At 31.9% G+C, this 22935-nt stretch overlaps 2 protein-coding genes across 2 annotated transcripts; one reads left to right on the top strand and one right to left on the bottom strand.

Moving 5' to 3' along the window:
- Positions 1-4620: 4620 nt before the first annotated feature.
- Positions 4621-8807, top strand: LOC139485929 (putative ankyrin repeat protein RF_0381). Its single transcript, XM_071270601.1, has one exon. The coding sequence runs from the start codon at positions 4628-4630 to the stop codon at positions 6080-6082; it is 1455 nt and encodes a 484-aa protein (XP_071126702.1). The 5' UTR covers positions 4621-4627; the 3' UTR covers positions 6083-8807.
- A 4409-nt stretch (positions 8808-13216) lies between these two features.
- Positions 13217-22368, bottom strand: LOC139485927 (uncharacterized). Its single transcript, XM_071270600.1, has 4 exons — positions 22192-22368; positions 19246-19476; positions 17590-17644; positions 13217-15273 (listed from the first exon to the last, which is right to left on the bottom strand). Exons 1-4 carry the CDS (start codon positions 22228-22230, stop codon positions 13793-13795), a joined length of 1806 nt encoding a protein of 601 aa, XP_071126701.1. The 5' UTR covers positions 22231-22368; the 3' UTR covers positions 13217-13792.
- Between the last annotated feature and the right edge of the window lie 567 nt (positions 22369-22935).

Genomic DNA, 22935 nt, shown 5'->3' with positions numbered 1-22935 from the left:
ACATGTCTCGTAAATGACGGTGCGTAATCAAATTCTATTGACGTTGCATTGTCACTACACCTTGATATTGTCATTTATGGTCAGCAACACATTGATTCTGTCTACCTGTATCGTTGTCGGAAGAACGAATTTTCGAAGTCATACAGTATGGTTGCAGCAAGTTTATTTTTACTGTTTGCAGTATTCTTATTTGCTGATTCAGTTTTTTATTCCTCAGTCTTGGTTATATGGTTTAACTGATTTAAGTGTGGTTAAGGATTGAAAGAACTGTTTCACATAGCAAAAATACCCTGAAACCATCTCTTATGGGTATCAAATTTTGCTTTAAGAAATTCGTGCGACTTGAAAAATTCGGTATGTTCAATAACCACAGGTAAGTCAGATGTTGATTTTTTGTAAAGAGAAAAAAGTATGGTAAACATGACAAGTAGTTGTAAGAGAATCAAACAAGATTTGGTAAAACAAATCAACAAAATGAGTTGCATTTTTAAAGTCGTTCAGTATATATCGAATATAAAAGAAAATGGACAATAGGAAAAGAATAAAGAATAGGACATAATGGGGTGCAGAATTAAAAAGAATAGAGAATATCAGGCAAAATGTATAAAGAAAAAAGAAAAATGGCTTTTAAAAATAAAGATTACAGAAACGAATAACCCCAATAAACTCATACCACATCTTTGTATATCTATCTCCTTGTTCATCAATGATGTCCAGTTTTCACATCACCTTATTTAGGATATAACATATAATTTATTATAATTTAGTATTTTCAAGATTTTAAAGATGTTTTACCTTTGTAAATCACTTCAGGTTTACCAAATGGGGAACACAGTTACAAATATACACAAAAAGTCAAAAATTAACAGTCATTTTAAAAACTATAACAAGCGAACGACAACTTTTTTTTTACTTAAACAAAGGAAGTAAGATTTCCCAAAAAAATATTGGGATGAAAAAAAGTTTGATATTTATAGCAGATGACAAAAAACATATTGTCTGCTGAATTAAGATTTCCCCTATACCTTATAGTGTTATTTTTTTTTATTGATAGCATCGATGTATTCTTGTCAAAATTTGGTCCAAAATCGTTGAGAAGGAAATTATCTTCCGTTGTCAAAGTGAAAAAGGTCTTCTGCGTTATGACGGAGGCGGAAGGTGTCACAAAAAGAGTTCTAGACGTCATGACTATTTGGAATAAAATAAGTACATATGAAGTTATTAAACAGTGTATTGTAAAAAATGACTTATTCAATTATATATAATTGATATCCCTTCATTACATACCTCATGTAGCTCAATTGTAAGAAATGTGTATCAATTTTAAGTATTACAAGTGTTCTCGCTCATCAATATTTGTCACCTAGCATATATTATCAGTTACCTACTAGTATTTAAAACATCATGTCAGTCAGTTATGATATAGTTTTGAAATACATATATTTGTATTGTTATTATCACTATGTTTGTGCATATTTTGTTTTATTTGAGTGTAATGCTTTGTAACTTTGTTTGAAGAGGGCTTACATAGGCTAAGTCTGATGCCCTGTTCGGTAAGATTTGTTTTGAAAATTATAAGTTTTCTGTAAGGAATTGTAGAATTTGTACATTTGAATTTTACGACGATTTAGAATATGCTGGGATGTAATACATTTGCATTCATTTATATGACCAATCTCAATTATTTGTAATAACGGATCATGCATTTAAAAAAAGGGAGGGGTTGGTTGGGGTTGGTTGAAAGGAAGTTTTTATATGAGCGTCACTGATGAGTCTTATGTAGACGAAACGCGCGTCTGGCGTACTAAATTATAATCCTGGTACCTTTGATAACTATTTAACGAAAAAAAGGACGTTTGAAATCCAATGTCAACAAACCATTTCAAACCTTTTCAAACTTAATACGATGGGAGTTTAACTTCCGGATATCACAACTTTAATTAACAAATGATAACTGATATCTCATTATACAAATACTGTTTTCAAACACTTAATTATATAAGAACTTTCATCAGGTACATTGGAAAGAAATGAATTTGAACATTAAGACAACATATTTCAAAGATTGCTAGAGAATCAAATATTTGTTTAATTGACTAATACGATAGTTTCAATAATATTATGAATTCTGTATGACTGTCATGCAAGTGAGAAGTTAAGTTAGCTATAAAACCAGGTTTAACCTACTATTTTCTTCGTAAAGAAATGCCTGTACAAAATCTAGGATATGACAGTTGTTTTCCATTTGTTTGATGAGTTGGTGATTTAGATTTTCCATTTGATAAAGGACTTTCCATTTTGAGTATTCCTTGGATTTTGGTATTTGAGTTATTTTACTTTTCAATAACACTAAATAAACAGATGCCATTAGCAAATATTAATCAGATTAAGTCATTGGAATGGTCATTGAATGTGTTTTTAACAAAACTCGAATCCTTCAAATAATTTTATCACACGCTACCAAATATACCTCCGACAGTGTAAACAATTAATTTAACGTAAAAATCTCATTTCATTATATTAAACACAAATATACATTTTTATTATTATATCAAGAGTCAGCTATGTGTTTTTGACGTTTAAAAATTTTCCAGCTCAAAAATATAAGTAAACATGTTAAAAGCAGTACTGTATGGATTTTAAAGGAAGGTTAATACGGCAGTTATTAGTATTGAGGTCAAACGTACATCGGAGTTTGTTTTTTAAAATATATATTTTATATTAATAAGCTTGTTTAAAAATAGCTATCTGGGAAGTTTTATTGCGTAGATTTATTCATGTTATTTGTTATTTATTACTATGCTTTTAGGGAACAACTTCCTGCTTCGAAAACACCATTGAGGTTTGTATGGAAGAATATATATTACTACATTAATACTATTTTTAAAGTATTGTAAATGTTCTTCAAATAGGTTGTGAAAACGGTGGTGTTTAAGCAGTTTAGTACTGTTAGTTGTTCGATATTTTTTCCTTCCTAAAAAGTTTGAATTATCGATGACTTAAATTGTACAATGGTCCGAACAAAACTGTTTTAGAGTAAAATGATACAAATGACAGTTCGTTTGTCATTTGTCTCTCCTGAAGTACTTACTGATAACAATACTGAATACATGTGCATGCATGATTTATGATACATCTTTTTGCCGTTCCAGAAAAAAAAATCCCTATAATTTAGTAATATTGCCATAATTTACCGTAACATAATGGAATAAACCAGACTATGTTTGTTTGCATTTGTTGAAAAGGTTACTTTTAAAATCAATACATGATTAACTTTTATGATTCTTATTTCAATGACCGAAGAAAACCCCAACAAAACTGACAACGCCATGGCTAAAAATGAAAAAAAGACAAACAGACAAATAATAGTACACATGACACAACAAAGCAAACTAAAGACTAAGCAACACTAACCCCACCAAAAAACTGGGGGCGATCTCAGGTGATCCGGAAGGGTAAGCAAATCCTGCCCCACATTATGCAACCGTCGTGTTGTTCATATTATTACAATCCTGGTAAAAAGGTTACATTCATGAAGATGGAAGGGGATTGTAGTTACAATGTAAGGAACATATCCTGTATCATCTGTGAAACGGTTTTTGCATAACAGTCAACCAACTCGTGATGACTGTTATAAGGAGTATTCTGATTCACTGCCATTGAAAGATGGCATCCTGCTTATGCAGTTTACTTCAGTATCAAAGATTTGATAATGACAGATATTATTTAAGAGACTCGACACTAACTTCAATACCGTCAACGTTTCATATATATAAAAAATAAGATGTGGTATGATTGTAAATGAGACAACTCTTCACAAGAGACTAAATGACTCAGAAATTAACAACCTTACGACTTTCAACAATAAGCAATGCCCAATATCACATAGTCAGCTACAAAGGCCCCGATATGACAAGTGTAAAACTAACAGCTTAATGTATATACAAGAAAAATGAACGAAAATCAAATATGTAACACATCAACGAACTAAATCGACTGAACACGCTACTGACTAGGGAAAGACACATACATACATAATACAGCGGGGTTAAACATGTTAGCGGGATCCCAATCCTACCTTAACTTGGGACAGTGGCGTAACGGTACAACATAAAAACGAACTATAAAAATCAATTGAAAAAGGTTTAACTCATTAGATGGATACAAATATAATATATATAACAAAAGCACAGAGTGGAAGTGGCCAGGTACTTTTAAATTCCAACAACAAAAAGACATTAAGTACAGATCTGACAGTACTCGCAGTTACTGACAGCTAGTTCTAAGACAATAACCACAAATAAAAACAACACCATGCATCTAAGACTAGATAATTTTTTATCACACAACCAACATGATATTTGTTGATATTTTTGGTATTTACCCCCCAGAATGACTCGACCTCTTCTGCTGTTCAACCAATAATGAAATTTAGAACGGAAACGAGTAATGTGACCTATATATAGCTAAATAAAGAACAGTTTCACATTAATAAAAACAATACATTATTCACAGAAAACTATATGAGTAACAAGAATCCCTTAAATTACAATGGTCTTTATCATGTGCTTTTATTGGTTAGCACTTTATCTTCTACTGTTCTTTTTTCCAGGTCATCCCTTCAAATATGAACACAAATCTCTTTACCGAATCAAAGAGAGGGAACATAAGTGAAGTAGCATCACTTCTACTGAACGGTGCCAATCCAAATCAATTCAATGAACAAGGATTTACACCACTTCACGCAGCCTCTGAATTTAATCATGGTAATGTCGTTCAAATTCTACTCGAAAATGGTGCTGACCCAAATAAAAGTTCTAATGATGGCAACAAGAAGTCAGCACTTTATTTCTCCTCAATAAACGGCAATCTTGAAACAATAAAGTTTCTTTTGCAATTTGGGGCTAAAGTTAATGAGTGTACGTCTACAGGACGAACTGCTCTTCACTTTGCATCCGAAAATGGCGGCAGTGCTGTTGCAACATTGCTTCTTGAAAATGGGGCAGACCCAAATGTTCTATCTACATGCACTCAAAGTTTTACTCCACTTTATTTATCTTGTGTGAATGGCCACATGAGCAATGTTGAAATTTTGATCAAACATGGAGCGAATGTTAATATTGCTGCACCACACTGTTTATCATCTTTATATATAGCTTCCCAAAATGGACATACCGCAATAGTTGACGTTCTTTTGAAAAATCAGGCAGACATCAATAGACAATGTGTGAATGGAAATACGGCTCTTCATGTAGCTTCTAAAAGGGGTCATTTGAGTATTGTAAATTCTCTTCTGGAAAACGGTAGCAATATAAACCTTCGATCAAAATCCGGGTGCAGTGCTCTGTATTATGCCTCATGTTCACGGAAACATGAAACCGTCAGCCGACTTATTGATCATGGTGCTGACATTAATTTATGCAATAATACGGGTTGCAGTCCATTACATGTCGCAGCTGAAAACGGTTATCTGCCTGTAATATCTGTTCTTCTCACTCATGGCATCGATATAAATCTGCAGACAGAAAACGGAGTAACAGCCTTGCACGTAGGGGTTACAAAATCTAACATCGAGGTAGTAAACATTTTACTCCGAAATCATGCAAATGTTAATTTGAGCACTAGCCAAGATTCTATAAGTCCCTTGCACACTGCATCAATAAATGGTTGCTTTCGCGTAGTTCATAATCTTATCCAAAATGGAGCAAATATAAATCACCGATCAAACACAGGTTTAACTGCATTATTCTTTGCATCAAATAAAGGTCATGGTAACATTGTCAAATATTTACTTAGAAACGGAGCTGACCTTAATATTTGTACAATGGAAGGATTCAGTCCACTTCACACATCCTGTGAATTGGGACATATAGAAGTAGTTGAAGTCCTTTTACAACACAATGCAGACCCGTTACATCGATCTAACAATGGTTATAATGCCTTCATATTTGCATTTTTGAAACAGAAGGTAGAAGTGTTAGGTCTATTAGCGCTTCACTGTATATACATTTGGAGCAGAAACATTATTTTGTTTGTTGTGTTTGGATTTGTTGCAATGATATTGGCATTTCTGTTCGATTAGATACATTAGTCTACCATACACAGGTTACAAAAATCAATGGAACGTTCCATAAACGCTAACAGAACTAATTTGACAGTTTCATAATTCCTACTCGAGATATCACTACTACAAATTTTGGTGACCATGACGTTTACCGATATACAGAGGATTATGGGCCTTTTAAGTCTAAAGTCTTTTCAAGAATCGTAGATCTGACATATGACAATCGTAGTTTATTTAATATTTGAAGTCACACGTTGATGACACAATTTGAATGCTTTCGGTAAAAAATAGTGCGTGAAATGAAAGTGCCAAATTTTAACACATAGACATAAAACCTTTACCATGAAACAAAATATGACGATTCCTGCCTTTCGCCTGAGCAATTTGGTATCATAGTCTACAGCGTGGGAAGTACATCAGAAACATTTCAGTCGTATAAAGTTAAGTATACTTTGACTGTGAATGACCGTTCAATTACACAGATAAATCAGCACTCAAGAAATAATATGATAACGTGTGCCGGTAATTGCATCCTTGAAGATGACGTCTTTCTGTAACTTTTTAGATATTTGGGAGAATTTGAAATTTCACTTAAATCAGGTTTTATCTCTACATTTACAAATTTTACTAGAAACGGCATATTGAGAAGCCTTTATGGGATCGTTAAGATATGGGAATTTAAAGTTTCTTAACATTTATATTCGAATGACTGTATATTTAAGAGTAAACAAACAGACGAATAGAGTCATGATTCATATCGTATACTTAATCTTTTAATGTTTATCTTACATCGATTTTCGTATTGAAACGTATGGATTTAAGTTATGCCCTAACATACATGACATATTTTGGGACTTTAAAACGAAATGAATGCTATCAAATCGTACTGGAAAACAAATGTTTTGGCCAAAATTAATCATAATATCTACGTCGTTTAAACACTTTATCGATCATGAATTTAAAAAGATATGTAACCTATATAGAGATTAAAAGAGATTGTGTTGGTCCACACGGCATGATGGCATAATTAAAAAATAATAACTATCAAACTTTCTTTGTATGAAGTTAAGTACTTAAATGCAAACTAAAATGTAAATTAAAATAAAATACATTTCCATGAACCTCTTTTTAGTTTACTTTAGTGATGTTTTTTTTATATGAATAAATTTCTCGTATCAAATATAAACTAAAAGAACTAGCCAAGGAATTTGTTTTGTCCCGGCCGATAAAGCTGCTAAAAACATTATTATTGTTTGACGTAAATTTTACATTGAGGTTCTGAAAAAAGAAATCACAAATTCACCAACATTCCAACTGACTCCATTTTTGAAAACGACATCTGTAACAAATAAACTTTTATCTACCGCTTTACAAGTAGAACCAAATACAATGAAAGTCCCAACTATGTATTGGTTTCCGAAGCTACGTACACAAAACACCTTACAAATATAGATTCATTTTGTTTTCAAGTCATTGTTCCAATACTAAATTGTCTATTCTTTTTACCAGTACACTCCTTTCAAAATTTTGATTGTTCTATCCTAGGCACCACATTGCATCACATTCTCATTAAGAAGAAATTCACACCTAACTAAATGCACATTTAAAAAGTCAGAATGGGAATATATATGTTCAAACTCTTTAAGGTCTATTTTTAGTAGCAATAAACAAACAAAAAACTATCATAATGTTAATTGTACATTGTACATGCTTTGATACTATATCTGCCCTTAAATTTTTACTAGATAAAAGTTTTGTTCGTTTTGGAGATTACGTACATCGTCAGATTATCGGAATTCCAATGGGGACTAACTGTGCACCACTTATTGCGGACCCTTTTTTGTATTGCTATGATTTTCGATTGATGACAAAAATCAGCAAAGACCCATCGAAACAACATCTAATACACAAATTTAATAATATTTTAGATATTTGGATGATATTTTGCTCTCAATAATGACGACTTCAATATGTAAACTAAAGAAATTTATCCTGTTGAACTTACTTTAAATAAAGCTAATATTAACAATGACCACTGCCCTTTCCTCGATCATGATATCTATATCATTAACGGAAAGCTTAATACTAAAATATATGATAAAAGAGATGACTTTTCATTTCCTATCGTTAATTATCCATTTTTAAATGGTGACGTTCCCTTATCACCATCTTACGGTATTTATATATCTCAACTTGTACGATTCGCTCGTGTATGTAACAATGTTTTAGATTTTAACGAGAGAAATTTATGTATTACTTAAAATTTATTACACCAGGGTTTTCGATTTCACAAACTAGTCAAAACATTTACTAAATGTTATCATTGGTACAAAATGTATAAGGACATCATTCGTAAATATAGCTCAACATGCAGACTTCTTATACGTTCAGGTATTTTACATCCAATTTTTTATGGAAATGTTCTGTATAAAGCACAAAAATGTCAGTATTCACCACATAATCTAACAAAACCTTTAAATAGACTATTAAGAAGGGATATAGTTACTGTTGTCAGTTCATTAAAGATTGCATATTTTGGCGTTAATATTGATTCACTTATTTGCCTTTGCATCCGAAATAAATTATTATTATTATTTAACTATTATTGTAATTTTGTTTATTTTCTTTGGTTACATCTTCTCACAGCAGACTCGGACTTCTTTTGAACTGAATTTTAATGTGCGTTTTGTTATGCGTTTACTTTTCTACATTGGCTAGAGGTATAGGGGAAGTGTTGAGATCTCATCAACATGTTTAACCCCGCAGCATTTTTGCGTCTGTCCCAAGGAGCCTCTAGTTTTGTCAGTCTAGAATTATTTTCAATTTGAGTTTCTTGTGTACAGTTTAGAGTTTAGTATGGCGTTCATTATCACTGAACTAGTATATATATTTGTTTAGGGGCTAGCTTAAGGACGCCTCCGGGTGCGGGAATTTCTCGGTGCATTGAAGACCTGTTGGTGATATTCTGCTGTTGTCTGTTCTATGGTCGGGTTGTTGTCTCTTTGACACATTCCCCATTTCCATTCTCAATTTTATTTAATTGTTTTATTTCATATCAGGTAAGAATATTCTTCTCTTATTGATTTAAAAACTGCAACATGACTTTCTTTATTCTTCAGTGATAAATTCAATCGGTCTTTATTAGAAAAAAATAAACCGGAAACCGTATCGTTAACAAACTTTTACATGTCAATGACCTGTGGGGCGTGGTTTTCTCTTTTTTGATGTTAATGACCGTTGGGGCGTGGTAAAACCATTTTACTGTTAATGACCGGTGGGGTTTCGTTTTTCTGTTAAGAGAAATGTCTTTAATAAAACGTTTTACACCACTGGGTCGATGGCACCGCTGGTGGACACTTCGTCCATAAGGGTATCACCAGCCCAGTAGTTAGCACTTTGGTGTTGACATAATCATCAATTATATGGTCATTTTATAAATTTCCTGTTTACAAAACTATGAATTTAAAAAAAACTAAGGCTTTTCTTATCCCAGGCATAGATGGTCTTATCAGTATTTGGCATAACTATTTTGAAATTTGGGTTCTCAATGCTCTTCTACTTTGTACTTGTGTTTTGCTTTATACCTATTTTCACTCTAACGTCACTGATGAGTCTTATATGGACGAAACGCGCGTCTGGCGTATTAGGTTATAATCCTGGTACCTATTTGATAACTATTCCCTGTTTCTAGTTAGGTCTTTCCAATTTGACGTGGAAAGACCTATTGGTTTTCTTCTGATTATTATTTTTTTTTTCTTCCGCCAAATTTTTTTTTCTGCATTGCTTTTTTTTTTGCAAGATGTCGCTTAGATATTTGGAATATGATATCGAACGGTTTATACGCTTTTGAAACTGACACCGCTAAACCGAATACTTTCCCATATAAAAGTTATCTCCCCGAACACTGTTTTTTTTGTTATCTCTAAGGCTTCGCAACCGTATAAGAAACCGACAAATTTATTTTTCCAAATTGCTTGTTACATCCTCAGAATGTTCTGTTTTTTTTTTACCAAAGCCGTATAGAGATTCCATATCAGACTTATTTTCCCCTTTGTATGATTGTTGATTTGAAGTCCTTGGTCTAAAAAAATGAAAATGAGGTCAAGGTCAAAGGTCAAGGTCATGTTCAAAATTTTGATTTTGGCTTGTTATCTCTCATTTTCAGAAATCTTATAAGATATCGACAAAATGTTTTCACACAATTGTTAGTCACGACATGCCGTTACACAGTAATTTTAGTCGAAAGAGTACCTAAACATTTGATGCCAGTTTTCCCCTTTTATATCTAATATCAGTCGTATGGTAATATAACTCATTAACAATATAAAGTAGAGACCTAGAGTTTTTCGATTTGAGGTCCTTGGTTGATGACCTTGAAATTGAGCTCAAGGTCATATGTTAATTTGACGTTCTAGATTTTGACCTTTGCTTTTACCTCATATGTATTCATGTTAAAGCTATTAGACTTTTTGCATTAGGTTGCAAGCAATATGACGTTGGAAAAGCTAACCGGAAGTGACCTTATATAAACCGGAAGTCGCTAATTTTTGTACTAAATTATTGTAAAAGTATGTAAAACCATATATTTTTGGAATCAGCATCGAGTAAACTATAAGACAGTACTTGAAGTAACATATTTTGAACCGGAAGTAGAAAATTATCTCCCTTATTTATATATTTTTGTATAGAAACCTTATATTTTTGGAATCAGCGTACAATACGTTGTCATTTGACGCTGAAATTAATATTTTAAAACCAAATTTTAATATTTTCAAATCAAAATAGATCCTATCTGGTGGAAAGACCTTCCTTGGTTTTTAATTTATATTGAAGTTGTTGAATTATTTACCATATGTTTTCGTAAATTATAAAAGTATCGAAAAAATTATTTTGTATTCATATACTAATCAATTGCATTTAAATTAATGACAGTGACTTATAGTTACATGTATCACTATGACTTGTCTTCAGTCTTTCTTATAGAAATCATACAATAACTTGATATTGCTTTGAACATTTTGAGTTCATGATAATTTTTAAAAACATGGTTCCTCAATGAAATAAACTTAATAGTTATCGAAGAAATGGTCATTATCGTGATACAAGGACTGCTCGCAAGACAGTGGTATTGACTGCGACAGCAAAATTGACTTCGACTACGGCTCAGTCATGACCACTGTCTTAATCAATACCATTGTCATGTGGGCAGTCAATATATCACGATAATGACCATTTCCCCAATGATTATTATGTAAATGAAATAATTTGAGAAAAGAAACAAAAACGTTCAAACTATAAACCCACCATTCATCCATGCCAATAGATGAAAAATGCAGAATCCATGCTGATTGAGTGTTTATGAAATTTTAATTTAGCATTGCCATGTTGATGCATACTAAAACATTTAAAATACACATAACTTTTTTCCAATTTTTTAAAAAGTGATGTCCAAGTCAAAATACAGAACAAGCAAACAAAATTGGGAAAACACAAACCAATGAATCAAAATGTATTCTCTGAAATCATATGTCCGTACGGCCTTCAACAATGAGCAAAGCCCATACCGCATTGTCAGCTATAAAAGGACTCAAATTATATATTTCTCTTTCTCCAAAATTTTCATTTCTACAAATTAGTCAGTTAGTTTAAGCAAACAATGATTCTAAAAGCACTGTTTTGTTTTAGAGAAGGGTTACTTTAACATACGTTCTAAATTTGAGGGTGTGACATTGTGGTCTGACACCTTTGATTATATGTACCTCTATAAAATTTCACTACAAGGTTCAATTTGAAAATATGATAGGTTTATGATTGATTTCGAAAGTTTTGACCCTAAATAAAGGCAAAAGTAAAATACCGCTGTTCGACAGTTATAATTCGATTCAGACAAAAACAAATCCGGGTAACAAACTAAAACCGAGGGAAACACACCAACTATAAAAGAAAAAAAAAAAGAAACAAAGAAAACATTGAGGAAAACAAAAACAAACGACAATGAAACAAACTCAGAAACGACATATAAGATAAGAACCGCCATTAGGAAAAGGGACAAAAAGCATTATTGTTTGGGTCCCGTTTTCAGACTGGTCGACATTTTGGTACAAAGGGTCTACATTTGAACATTTTTGCTGTCATCTTAGATCTATTTCTTTGGATTCTTTTAAATTCTGAATCTAACAATACATTAGATTTTGGATATTAGACCATTATCGATAAATGTCCAATTTCAAATGTTATAGTTCTAAACTTATTCTGTGTCCAGTGGCGGATCCAGAAATTTTCATAAGTGGGGGCCCACTGACTAACCTAAGAGGGGGCCCGCTCCAGTCACGCTTCAATGATTCCCTATATAAGCAACCGCCCTCTAAATCCGCCTCTGGTGTCCAAAACCTAGGCTGTGTAAAATATTCAATCAAAATCCAAATTCAGAGCTGTGTCAAATGTAAATGATGTATCAAGAATTGCCAATACTGTTCAGACTTCGACCATTGCGGTTGAATCAAGTATCGATTTTTAGATACTTGCTGACTTATCTTAACTCACTTATTTGTATCATAAGTTAAGCTTAAGACCAAACCTTATCGTCAGAAATCAATATGTTTATTATTCTTTTTTTTACTATTTTTCACCACATGCGTCATGAAAGTTTCCATATAATCTCCCCTTGTACGAATATATTGTCCTAAATTTCATATCCTTCAACTCGAGAAAATACTCAGTTTATATCATAGCTATTGATATGAGTAAAGGTTATTCATCACATTTTTGTGGATCCTGCGACATGTAACTGTCGTCGTCGGCGACATCAACAGTTAGTTAGAAGTATATTGTAAAAGGTAAACTATTTTAGACATCAATAACTTTGTCAAACCTTCAGGGATTTTAATATTTGGACTGAAGCTTGTTTATGACCAACATACAATACCTAGAGCAAATATTTGCAAATGTATAATTTCTTTTACATTTCGTGTCATCCAGCTTTACCTTTGTCAAATAAAGGACAAACCTTATTAATAACTTATATTTTTTTTTATTGTAAGCATTAAAATGTTGAATATGATAAGCTTTTTAAACATACTTGACAAATTTGTTTTGAGTTTTGCGAATTTTCAAACTGTTAACATTATACTTAACGATATTCCTCTCTTGTTGTGTTTTTTTTTTAAATTGTTATGTTGAACGGGAGATAGCGAAATGATATTTTCAATCAAAGTTCATGTTCAATTTTAGTTTAAGTATAAAAGTATATACTACGCTTTTTTACTTCAGCTGTTTTGTGGTCAGTTTTACTGTATGATAAAATAAGAAGATGCATAACTTGTTCAATTGCCAATAAGACATCCCTATACCAGAAACCAAATGACATAGAAGTAAACAACTATATAGAACACAATATGCCATTGACAAATCCTTGAATGATATATGTCTATAATTTCTCTTATAAAGAAATATGTGAAAAAAACCGTTGAATATGATGGTGTTCCCCACCAATAGACAATGTGATATTGTTCCAATTCACAATGATGTTATGTACATCTGTTTGAACAAAATTGAATCTGAAATTTATTATCCTTCAATGTTATGTATAGTTACTTCGTTTTTCACATTTACACATTTTAACTAAAATTGTTTATACATGTTATAATAGTTTAACTACATATATAAATCTCATTTAAGCTACAATTTGCATCTTCAAAAGTTATTGATTTCAACTCCTCATTATCGATATCATTTATTTTTACACCATAGAACTGCTGCAATTGTGCACATTATGTATTTCCAGTACTGACATTCATTGCCATTTACGTAAGGTCTAATTTCCCAACCATTAAATAAGGTTTGATAATAATTCCTACATTGGTCAGAAATATATTCATGTTTATGCCTAAAACGCTCATCAGGAGAATTAACAAGACGGCTACAACTGTTTATCATGATCATATTATTCTTTTCGTTCATAAAACCGCAAAGTCCTACAGGTCGATGTTGAATACATTTATGTTTATTCCCTTGTCGGACATGTTCTTTATCACTATACTGGCATGGTTCTTGACAAAATGGACAACACTCAGTACAACCCCAAAGACATTCTATTATTTTATTATACGGGTCCTCACTCCATTTAACGTCATAAGCAGTAGTGTTTTTGAAGTTTTCAATGATTTCAGTTTTGATGCCTTCCAAATTCGAATTTAAAATTTCATTTATTTTTTTAAAGTAAATTTTATTTGGGAGCTGAAGATCATCAATGTCTCTCGATGAAAATGGCACTGAATTAAACTTTTGGATATGATGTAAAAAACTTTTCGCCCAGTCAGAAACACTAATTCCATCTTTTGTTGACTCTATCATGGCAGTTTTTATTTCTTCAAATGTATGCTCCACTTCATTTTTTGCAATCTTTGCGTAAATATGCATTTTTTCTGGACTTTTCTGATAAAATATTTTTTTATTTGTAAAAGATATAAGCCAGTTTTTGGCATATTCATTTGGATTCAGAATATATTTCATTATAGTACTAAAGTCACAAGAAAAAAAATCGATCATCAATTGTTTTAATACAAAAGACTTCTGGCATTCAAACGTAAATGTTATAATTTCTTGCTGTATTTGTAAAGGCAATAAAGTAGTCACATATGAAATAACCTTTTCAGAAATTAAAGACATAATTCTTTTTGCAATGTCTTTGGTTGTCACTATTTCTCTTTCATAAGCAAATTCTTTGACATGCGGTGAGTCCGATTGTTTGGAATTAAGATCTTCAATGCGTCTTTCTTTCAACTTCGACAGTGTTTTGTATGCGTCGCGTAAAATCAATTCGCTATTACCATTAAAACCTGTTATTATGCGTTCTGTTATCTGGTCTTGGTCGTTTTCATTTCCAGCTTTCCCTAAAGACTTTTTCAACTGTTTTTTCAGACGGGGCAATGGTTGCTCAACAAGATTTTTCAATTCAGTTTTTATTTCTTCAATTTTTTCTGTAAGCCTGTCTACGGATTCACATTTTTTTATTTTACAAGAGACTGTACGTAGCAAAGATTCTTGCACCAATTCATATTGTGTCCACTGAAAGTTGCGCAATATATTCCTTGAATCCAATGTGTATGCACGCTTTTTTAATTTTCGGTTCGACTTTGATCGACGAAAAAGATATGGGTCTGTATCTGCAGATATCGATCTCTTTAGCTTATGTTTGCTCTTTTTAGAAGCTGTGAATATAGAAATATTTTTCTTAGTTGAATGAATGAATCGTTACTGCAAAACCATAAACATGGCATGGCAAAATTAACAACATATATTACATAATATAAAACTAAACAGACAGCAGAGAACAATATAGTACAATACAATGACATGTAAAGTTAATAGATTAGATGATATCGAATATTCCATGTATTTTCCTCCTATATTCACATAATTTGATTGTTGGAGACGTACAAGACGCTAGTAGTATTTACAAAAGTTTGTGATTATTAGGCCAAGAGAAATATTACTTTCGTAAAAACTTTGTGTTTGAACAGATCTATAAGCGGGACAAACAAGAACACAATTGTAGTTGTTTACCAATCAAGAAGCGTAAAATAATTACATGTTGCCAAATATGACTCAATGTTGCACTCACTTGACAGTTCTATAGTTTGCAGTTTGAATTTAATGGGTCTATTTTTATGCCCCACCTACGATAGTAGAGGGGCATTAGGTTTTCTAGTCTGTGGGTCCGTTCGTCCGTCTGTTCGTTCGTTCATCCGTTCGTCCATTCGTTCGTTCGTCCCGCTTCAGGTTAAAATTTTTAGTCAAGGTAGTTTTTGATGAAGTTGAAGTCCAATCAACTTGAAACTTAGTACTAGTGTTCCCTATAATATGATCTTTCTAATTTTAATTCCAAATTATCAACCCAATTTCACGGGCCATTGAACATACAAAATGATAGTACGAGTGGGGCATCCGTGTACTACGGACACATTCTTGTTCAAAATAATACGCAATTGCATGAGAGTATCATTGACCTTAGAATTAGTTTTACCTTAATGAAATTTGATAATTTATTTTAGTACTACGTTACCGATGTCATCTAGTGATGAGTATGTCTGCGATATTGCTACACCACCTGGTTTGATGCTCTCTGTCTTATTGGTATATGCTATTCAGCACATTTGATTAATATTAACGATGATAATTATTGAAATTCAATCTCCCTTTTTGTTTGTAACAAGAATGTGTCCTAAGTACACGGATGCCCCATTCGCACAATCATTGTCTATGTTTAGTGCATTAAAATTAGAAAGATCATATCATAAGGAACATGTGTACTAAGTTTCAAGTTCAACTTCATCAAAAACTACCTCGACCACAAACTTTAATCTGAAGCGGGACGAACGGACGGACAAACGGACGAACGAACGAACAAACGGACGAACGAACTGACGCACAGACCATAAAACATAATGAACATAAATTGGGCATAATAAAGAGATATTGAAAAGACGAACAAAGTTCCAACTAATTATAATATGTATCTAACCCTCATTGGCATATGAACGAAACTATCATGGCTGGTTGAATTTTCGACAAGCTGTGGTTTTGTTGTTAAATATTAGAAGGCCATGTCATAGATAAAAAAGAAAGGCAGTCTCGGACCAAGGCTAATTTAAATGACACCGGTATGACTTTACTACCGCAGCTGTCCATGACATAAATGAAAACGAGCATACCAATAAAACGTATGTATACATCAGTGTTTTGGCATTCTCCTAAACTCATCAATGTGTAATTTTCAATTTCAGTACGAAGAAGTATGTGTAATATGGGAATAGAGATACATTCACTCTAAGTTTTCATCAGGTCGGCAGTAAAACCCTGATGTCTGTTCGGTTTTACTTCAAGCACCAATTTGTAGCCGGTCGGAATGATGACATTAAATCCAATGTGTCGTATCAGTTACACGTCCTTTTGACGTTACAAATCATTGCAACTACTCTTTGTGTGGTCGTAGGTTGTTGCAAAGCATAATTTCTATTCCTTTCCTATTTTCACTTATTTTCCATAGGCACTATTACAGGAGATATCTGTATTTATTATGCTTCACGTTAAAAATGCCAGATTTCGATTGACTAATACAAGGGAGATAATTTACTCTCTCCCATGGCAGAACGGGAGACATATTTTTTACAGAAAGAAATGTCATTCCAAAGTCTTATTAAGTTACATTGCTCCGAGTAATAAACAAGACATGCTCTCATTTAGTTGACCATATAATTACATTCTCCTATTTATCAGCATATTGACAATTAATTGATGGAAAGTCGACCGACAGTGTCTATATTTGTGATATTTTATACTAGAAAAACTCAATATGATGACAGAATTTCAGATGTCCTAGTAAATATTTTGTTGAGATAAAATTGGTTTACCAGACGTGACTGTGAAAGGTATGAATTTAATGTTTTCAAAATTGTTAGAATTGTCTTTTGATGCTGAGATACGTTTAATTTTTTTTAAATTTAGACAGTAAAAAGAATTTATACTTATGTTTCCAACAACTTTCTCAGCAACCCCAGTTTGTATTGTCTCTGTTTTGTCCTAGAAAAAAAAATTGCAATTTTTAAATGATATTTGTTTTGTAACTCTTAACGTATGACATGCATTTACAACTGCGAATGTCAATTATATATTTGTAGTAAAGATTAGTTATATTGAATAAAGCAAATATTTACTCACAGAACTTATAAAAACAAATCTTTTTGAAAAATCGAACTTTTTAGTAATGAAATATACATTTTCGTTATAATAAATTTCAATGCGTACCACATGGCAAAAGATTAGTCAACCCGAATGTTACATCTATATTGATATATTAGATCAACAAAGGAACGATTTTTGTTCTACTCAGGATAGGTAAGATAATTCCCGGACCTGTTTTATGAATATTTAGAATCCGAGGCTGGTAGAGGTTTTGTTAAATGTTCATAAAACATGACCTAGAATTGTCTGGCTAAAAGTAAAATAACAAAAATACTGAACTCCGAGTAAAATTAAACACGGAAAGTTCCTTATCAAAAGGCAAATTAGACATGTGTTTAACACAAACACATTAAACGAATGGATAACTGCCATATACCTGGTTTTGTACAGGTATTTTTTAATGTAAAAAATAGGGGATTTAATTTTTGCTAGCTAAATCGCTCTCTCATATGACAGTCGCATAAAATTACAACAGACATAATAGGTAAAAATGTCAAAAATAGGGGAACAACATTCAACATAGTGTTATAATCTTAATCAGTTTAAAAAAAACAAAAATGTCACAATGAAAAACAAAAATGCATATAGACAAAACACATTAGCAAAAAATTAAAATTTACCATAACACAATAACACAATGAGGTGATACATAACATAACCACACATTCGATTGCCAACAAATTCAGCGTCTTATATTGCAACTATCAAACCTTAGTATGAGCTCTCTGTAAGTGGTAACATTGTTAGTTAAAGGAATGTTAATAATTTTGAATTGTCATTTCAACAGATGGAATGAAATAGCAAGGATAAATTACATGTTTTTAAATGGTATACATACAAATATATACTGCATTCAACATAATACCTAAATCAAAAACATAATTTTTTCTCCAGTTCTATCAATTTTATTGAGAAGTATTTATAAGATTTGCAATAAGGATAAGTGAAGTTCTTTATAAGCTGAATAAAGGTTGTTATAAGAGAATTGAAATTGAAGTTAATGTATTAAATTTAGTGATATTCTTAAGCAATCAAACATAATAAGTTATTTCCGATTGTACTGAAGTCGCAACTTCACATTACATACATGTACGCCTTAATGATTTAAAGTATTATTTCGTTTTCAATTGTAAAAACGCAGTGGTAAAAAAATGTTAACTGTACAATGACAAAGTCTAAGGTAAGGGATCGCCATTTAAGAGATCTTTTCGCCAAGCAGGTCTGAGGTCTCAAACTTTTAAATGCACATGGTGTGGACAATTGTTTGGAAAAAAAATTGGTCGAACGTATTTTGTGAACTACTGACATAAATCCTGTATATACAATTCAGATTATAATGTCAAAATAGCTGAGTTTTAGTAATCTGATTCATACATCATGCATTGACTCAACTTTAATATTAAAAAGACCAAACCATTATTATTACTTGGATAATTTACCTTATTTTGACGTGGTAATGATGATTCGTCCATAGTTTTCCTTATATACTTTGTATCTGTTTTTGCCATTATAAAATGATCAACTAATAGCTGTCTAGTCCCTTCTTTCTTGGTTATATTGACTGTACTGTCGTTTCCGATAACGATGGCGTCCGTGGATGGACTGTGTATCTGTATGTTATATGTGTGGTGTACAGTTTGTATAACATTTGTTGCAGTGCCGAGTTCCGTCTAAGATAGAATTTGAAAAATAATTACTATTTCATTAAGTAAACAATTTTCAAATTTTCTTTAAAACGGTTTGATTTCATAAACGAAAGCGATTCCATTATTGATGACGTATTCATACTACCAAATGAGTGATGAATAAGGGGTGAAGAAAGTCAAAAATTTTCACCGTATCAAACCTCAAAATTGTTAAGTGGCAGTCCAAGCCTGTCTCTCTTGTTTGACATTTGTGTAGAGCCATTCATTTGGATTTCTGTTTTTTTCCACCTTATTTTACTATTTGTCAAGTTTTTTTCAATGATAATTAGTTATGTTTGTTCGATATCAATAAACTCATCATAGATATCAGGATTATATTTTATTTTTACGCCAGACGCGTGTTTCGTCTACAAAACACTGATCAGTGACGCTCGTATCCAAAATAGTTAAAAAAGTTGAAGAACATTGAGGACCAAAATTCCTAAACGTTTTGCCAAATACAGCTAAGGTAATCTATTCCTGAGGAAGAAAAGACATTAGTATTTCAAAAATTCAACAGTTGTGTAAACAGTTAATTTATAAATATGACCATATCAATGATAATCAATGTCAGCACAGAAATGCTGACTACTTGACTGGTGATACAGTTAGTGTATTAAAACTCCACAAGCAGTGGCATTGACTCAGTTGTAAATGGACTCATCAAACTAAACTCTTTTGTACATTGCAATCAAAGTATATTAAATTATTTCAGATTTAACCAGAGTTGTTACTCTTCCCCATACATAAAACGGTTATTTGTATCGGAAGAGCTCTTAAAAGACTGCACAATACAGTATAAATCAGGCTCGCTCAGTCGCATTAAGCTATCATACTTATCTGGTAATGTTCAAACAATACGCTTGCACTAAACAAAGATCTGATTAGTATATGCTGCTCTTAACTGTCACCAAACAATATATTGAATCGTATAAAAAGGTACCGAACAGTTACAGATTGACTGCAAGGTTTAATCACGTTTATAGTGTCAGCCTCATTAGATGAAGTTTAGATCAAATTGATCGTTTAAGACTCAAATTGTTTTAGCAAGTGATGGTGATCACACAGAATGACATATCTAGTACAATTAACCACTGGGGGAAGCTGGTTATAACCGCATAGGTCTAACCTTGAACAGTTGAGGCAATTATTCAAGCTTGAAACATTGCTGAATTTAAATTGTGATCAAATATTTGACACATCACAGGTTCCTGAATGAAGTCAAAGAACTGACAAATTTGAAATTGGACTTTTACCTGTTATGGCCCTATATCTAAAATCCAAATACACGGTAAGATTCAACATATCCAAATACATCAATAATTTCATTTATCTTTATATTGATGGACGACTTTAGATGTGTTTTGAAAGGGGTTCACTTTATAAAAAGATATATATATATATCATTCTGCAAATCAATTTATACAGAATAACAAACAAACCAACCAAAGTTCTTCAAATTTGTTTTTCAAAATATCATTCATCCTTTATACGATATCTTTAAAAATCTATAAATTGACCTTTATTTTTCAAATGATATAATAATGAACTTCAAATTTTCAAATTTGTATTTTAATGTATAATTTCCTAAATAAGAGTATGATACTAATTTATTTTAAACTGTGATTCTTCTTTTTATTTTATTAAATGTGCAATACATCTTTAAATTTGGATTGCGATTGAACAATCGACATTGCATACATTTCTGACAGACGAATTTGGTTTTAGAACAAAACAAATTTGAAATTGGACATATACCCTCCATGGTCCAATATCCAACATATAAGTACACGATTAGGTTCAACATATCAGAGAACCCCAATCTATTATTTTATTTTACCCTTTGAACCCTTTAGAAGTAGTACTTTAAGACAAAAAACGCAAACTAAACAAATCGCACCTGCTCTATCATAAAAAAAATTATAGAGTGTAGTGTACTGTATATTTGAGAGAAATAACATATAAATTTTAAATATTATCGGGTAAAATATGGATAATTTTATGTTAAAGGGGTCTGTGCGTCAGTTTTACAGAATATTTTCACCTGTTAAAACTGGACCAAATCATTACTTTACCTACAAATTCATGCCCCACTATATCTTATAAATGTTTTTTTCATCTCTTAAAGCTACTTACTATTTAATACATCAAATATAGTGAAATAAATTTGAAAGGTGTATAAAAAATAAATATACTGTACACACTATGAGACTAAAAATCAAAGGACAATAACTTTGTCCCTGACCATATGGATCAATTGATAAGGGGCCCAAATTCAAAATCTGAATTTTGGATGAGATAAGGCTTATCAAAGAACCCTATGCATTTATTTTTTGTTCAAATCAAATCAAGTTTTATTTCGGACCCCAATTTTGACAAACTTAAAATCTGGGACAAAATATATGCTTAGATTCCGCATATCAAGAACCCAAAGATTTTTTTTGAAAATGAAACTAAATCAAAGTTTGATTTTGAATACTTTTCACCTGAATACGGACCCATTTAAATACGGGGACAAACATCAACTATCTGAATACGCTGGTTGAGTCGTTATATATTGTCTGGAGAAATTGTTATATGTGATATGTAAAAACCGAAATAAGATCGTTAAGAGATAAGAACATTATAACTATACGAATAACATATGTTTTTGTGACTTTTTATCGTTTTAAGGGTCACGTAAAATACTTATATACTTACAGCTTGTACATCTTGATCATTATGTATTCCAAGAGTCATATGATTTTGTTTCCTATTGTCTCCTGGAGAATGATATGGTTGCTGTTCAGAATTTGTAACTTGCTCAGATTTTTCAATCTCATTTTCAATGTTATGAGACTTGTCATTTTGTCCACGTTCAGATGTTCGAAATCGATTTACATCGAGAAGAAGAAGAAGAAGAAGAAGAAGAAGAAGAAGAAGAAGAAGAAGAAGAAGAAGAAGAAGAAAATGCAAATAGCTTGCCCCTTGTCAGACAGTATTAGTTTTGTTCGACTCTGTTCCTTAATACCAATATTTGTTTTTGTAATAGGGTGCATTATGAGTAAAGCAATTTGTAACAATAATTTCTTTCTTATAATTATGAGACACACATTACTTGAAATTCATATAAAGGTATGGATTAAAAACGGTTAGTTTATTTTTATACTCTTAAGTCATAACAGAATTTACATTAACAGGTAAATATTCTTAATGGGTTATCTATAGACACAGGGTTTCCGCTGGCGGTCGCCATTTACGTATTTTGCGAAAAATTAATAACTGTGGCGATTAAAATTCATCATTTGTGAAAGAATTTGGCGAAAGAAATATAACGATTTTAAAATTTCAGCCATTTTATTTATTTACTTTTTTCGGGTTTCTCGGAATTAACCTGATTAGACAATATTCGGAATTGACCTTGAGCACGTTAAGATTTTGACAGAAAATCAATAATCAACTAGT

This window comes from Mytilus edulis, chromosome 8, assembly GCF_963676685.1.
Source record: "Mytilus edulis chromosome 8, xbMytEdul2.2, whole genome shotgun sequence".
NCBI lineage: Eukaryota > Metazoa > Mollusca > Bivalvia > Mytilida > Mytilidae > Mytilus > Mytilus edulis.
This window is presented reverse-complemented; position numbering and strand designations above follow the sequence as displayed.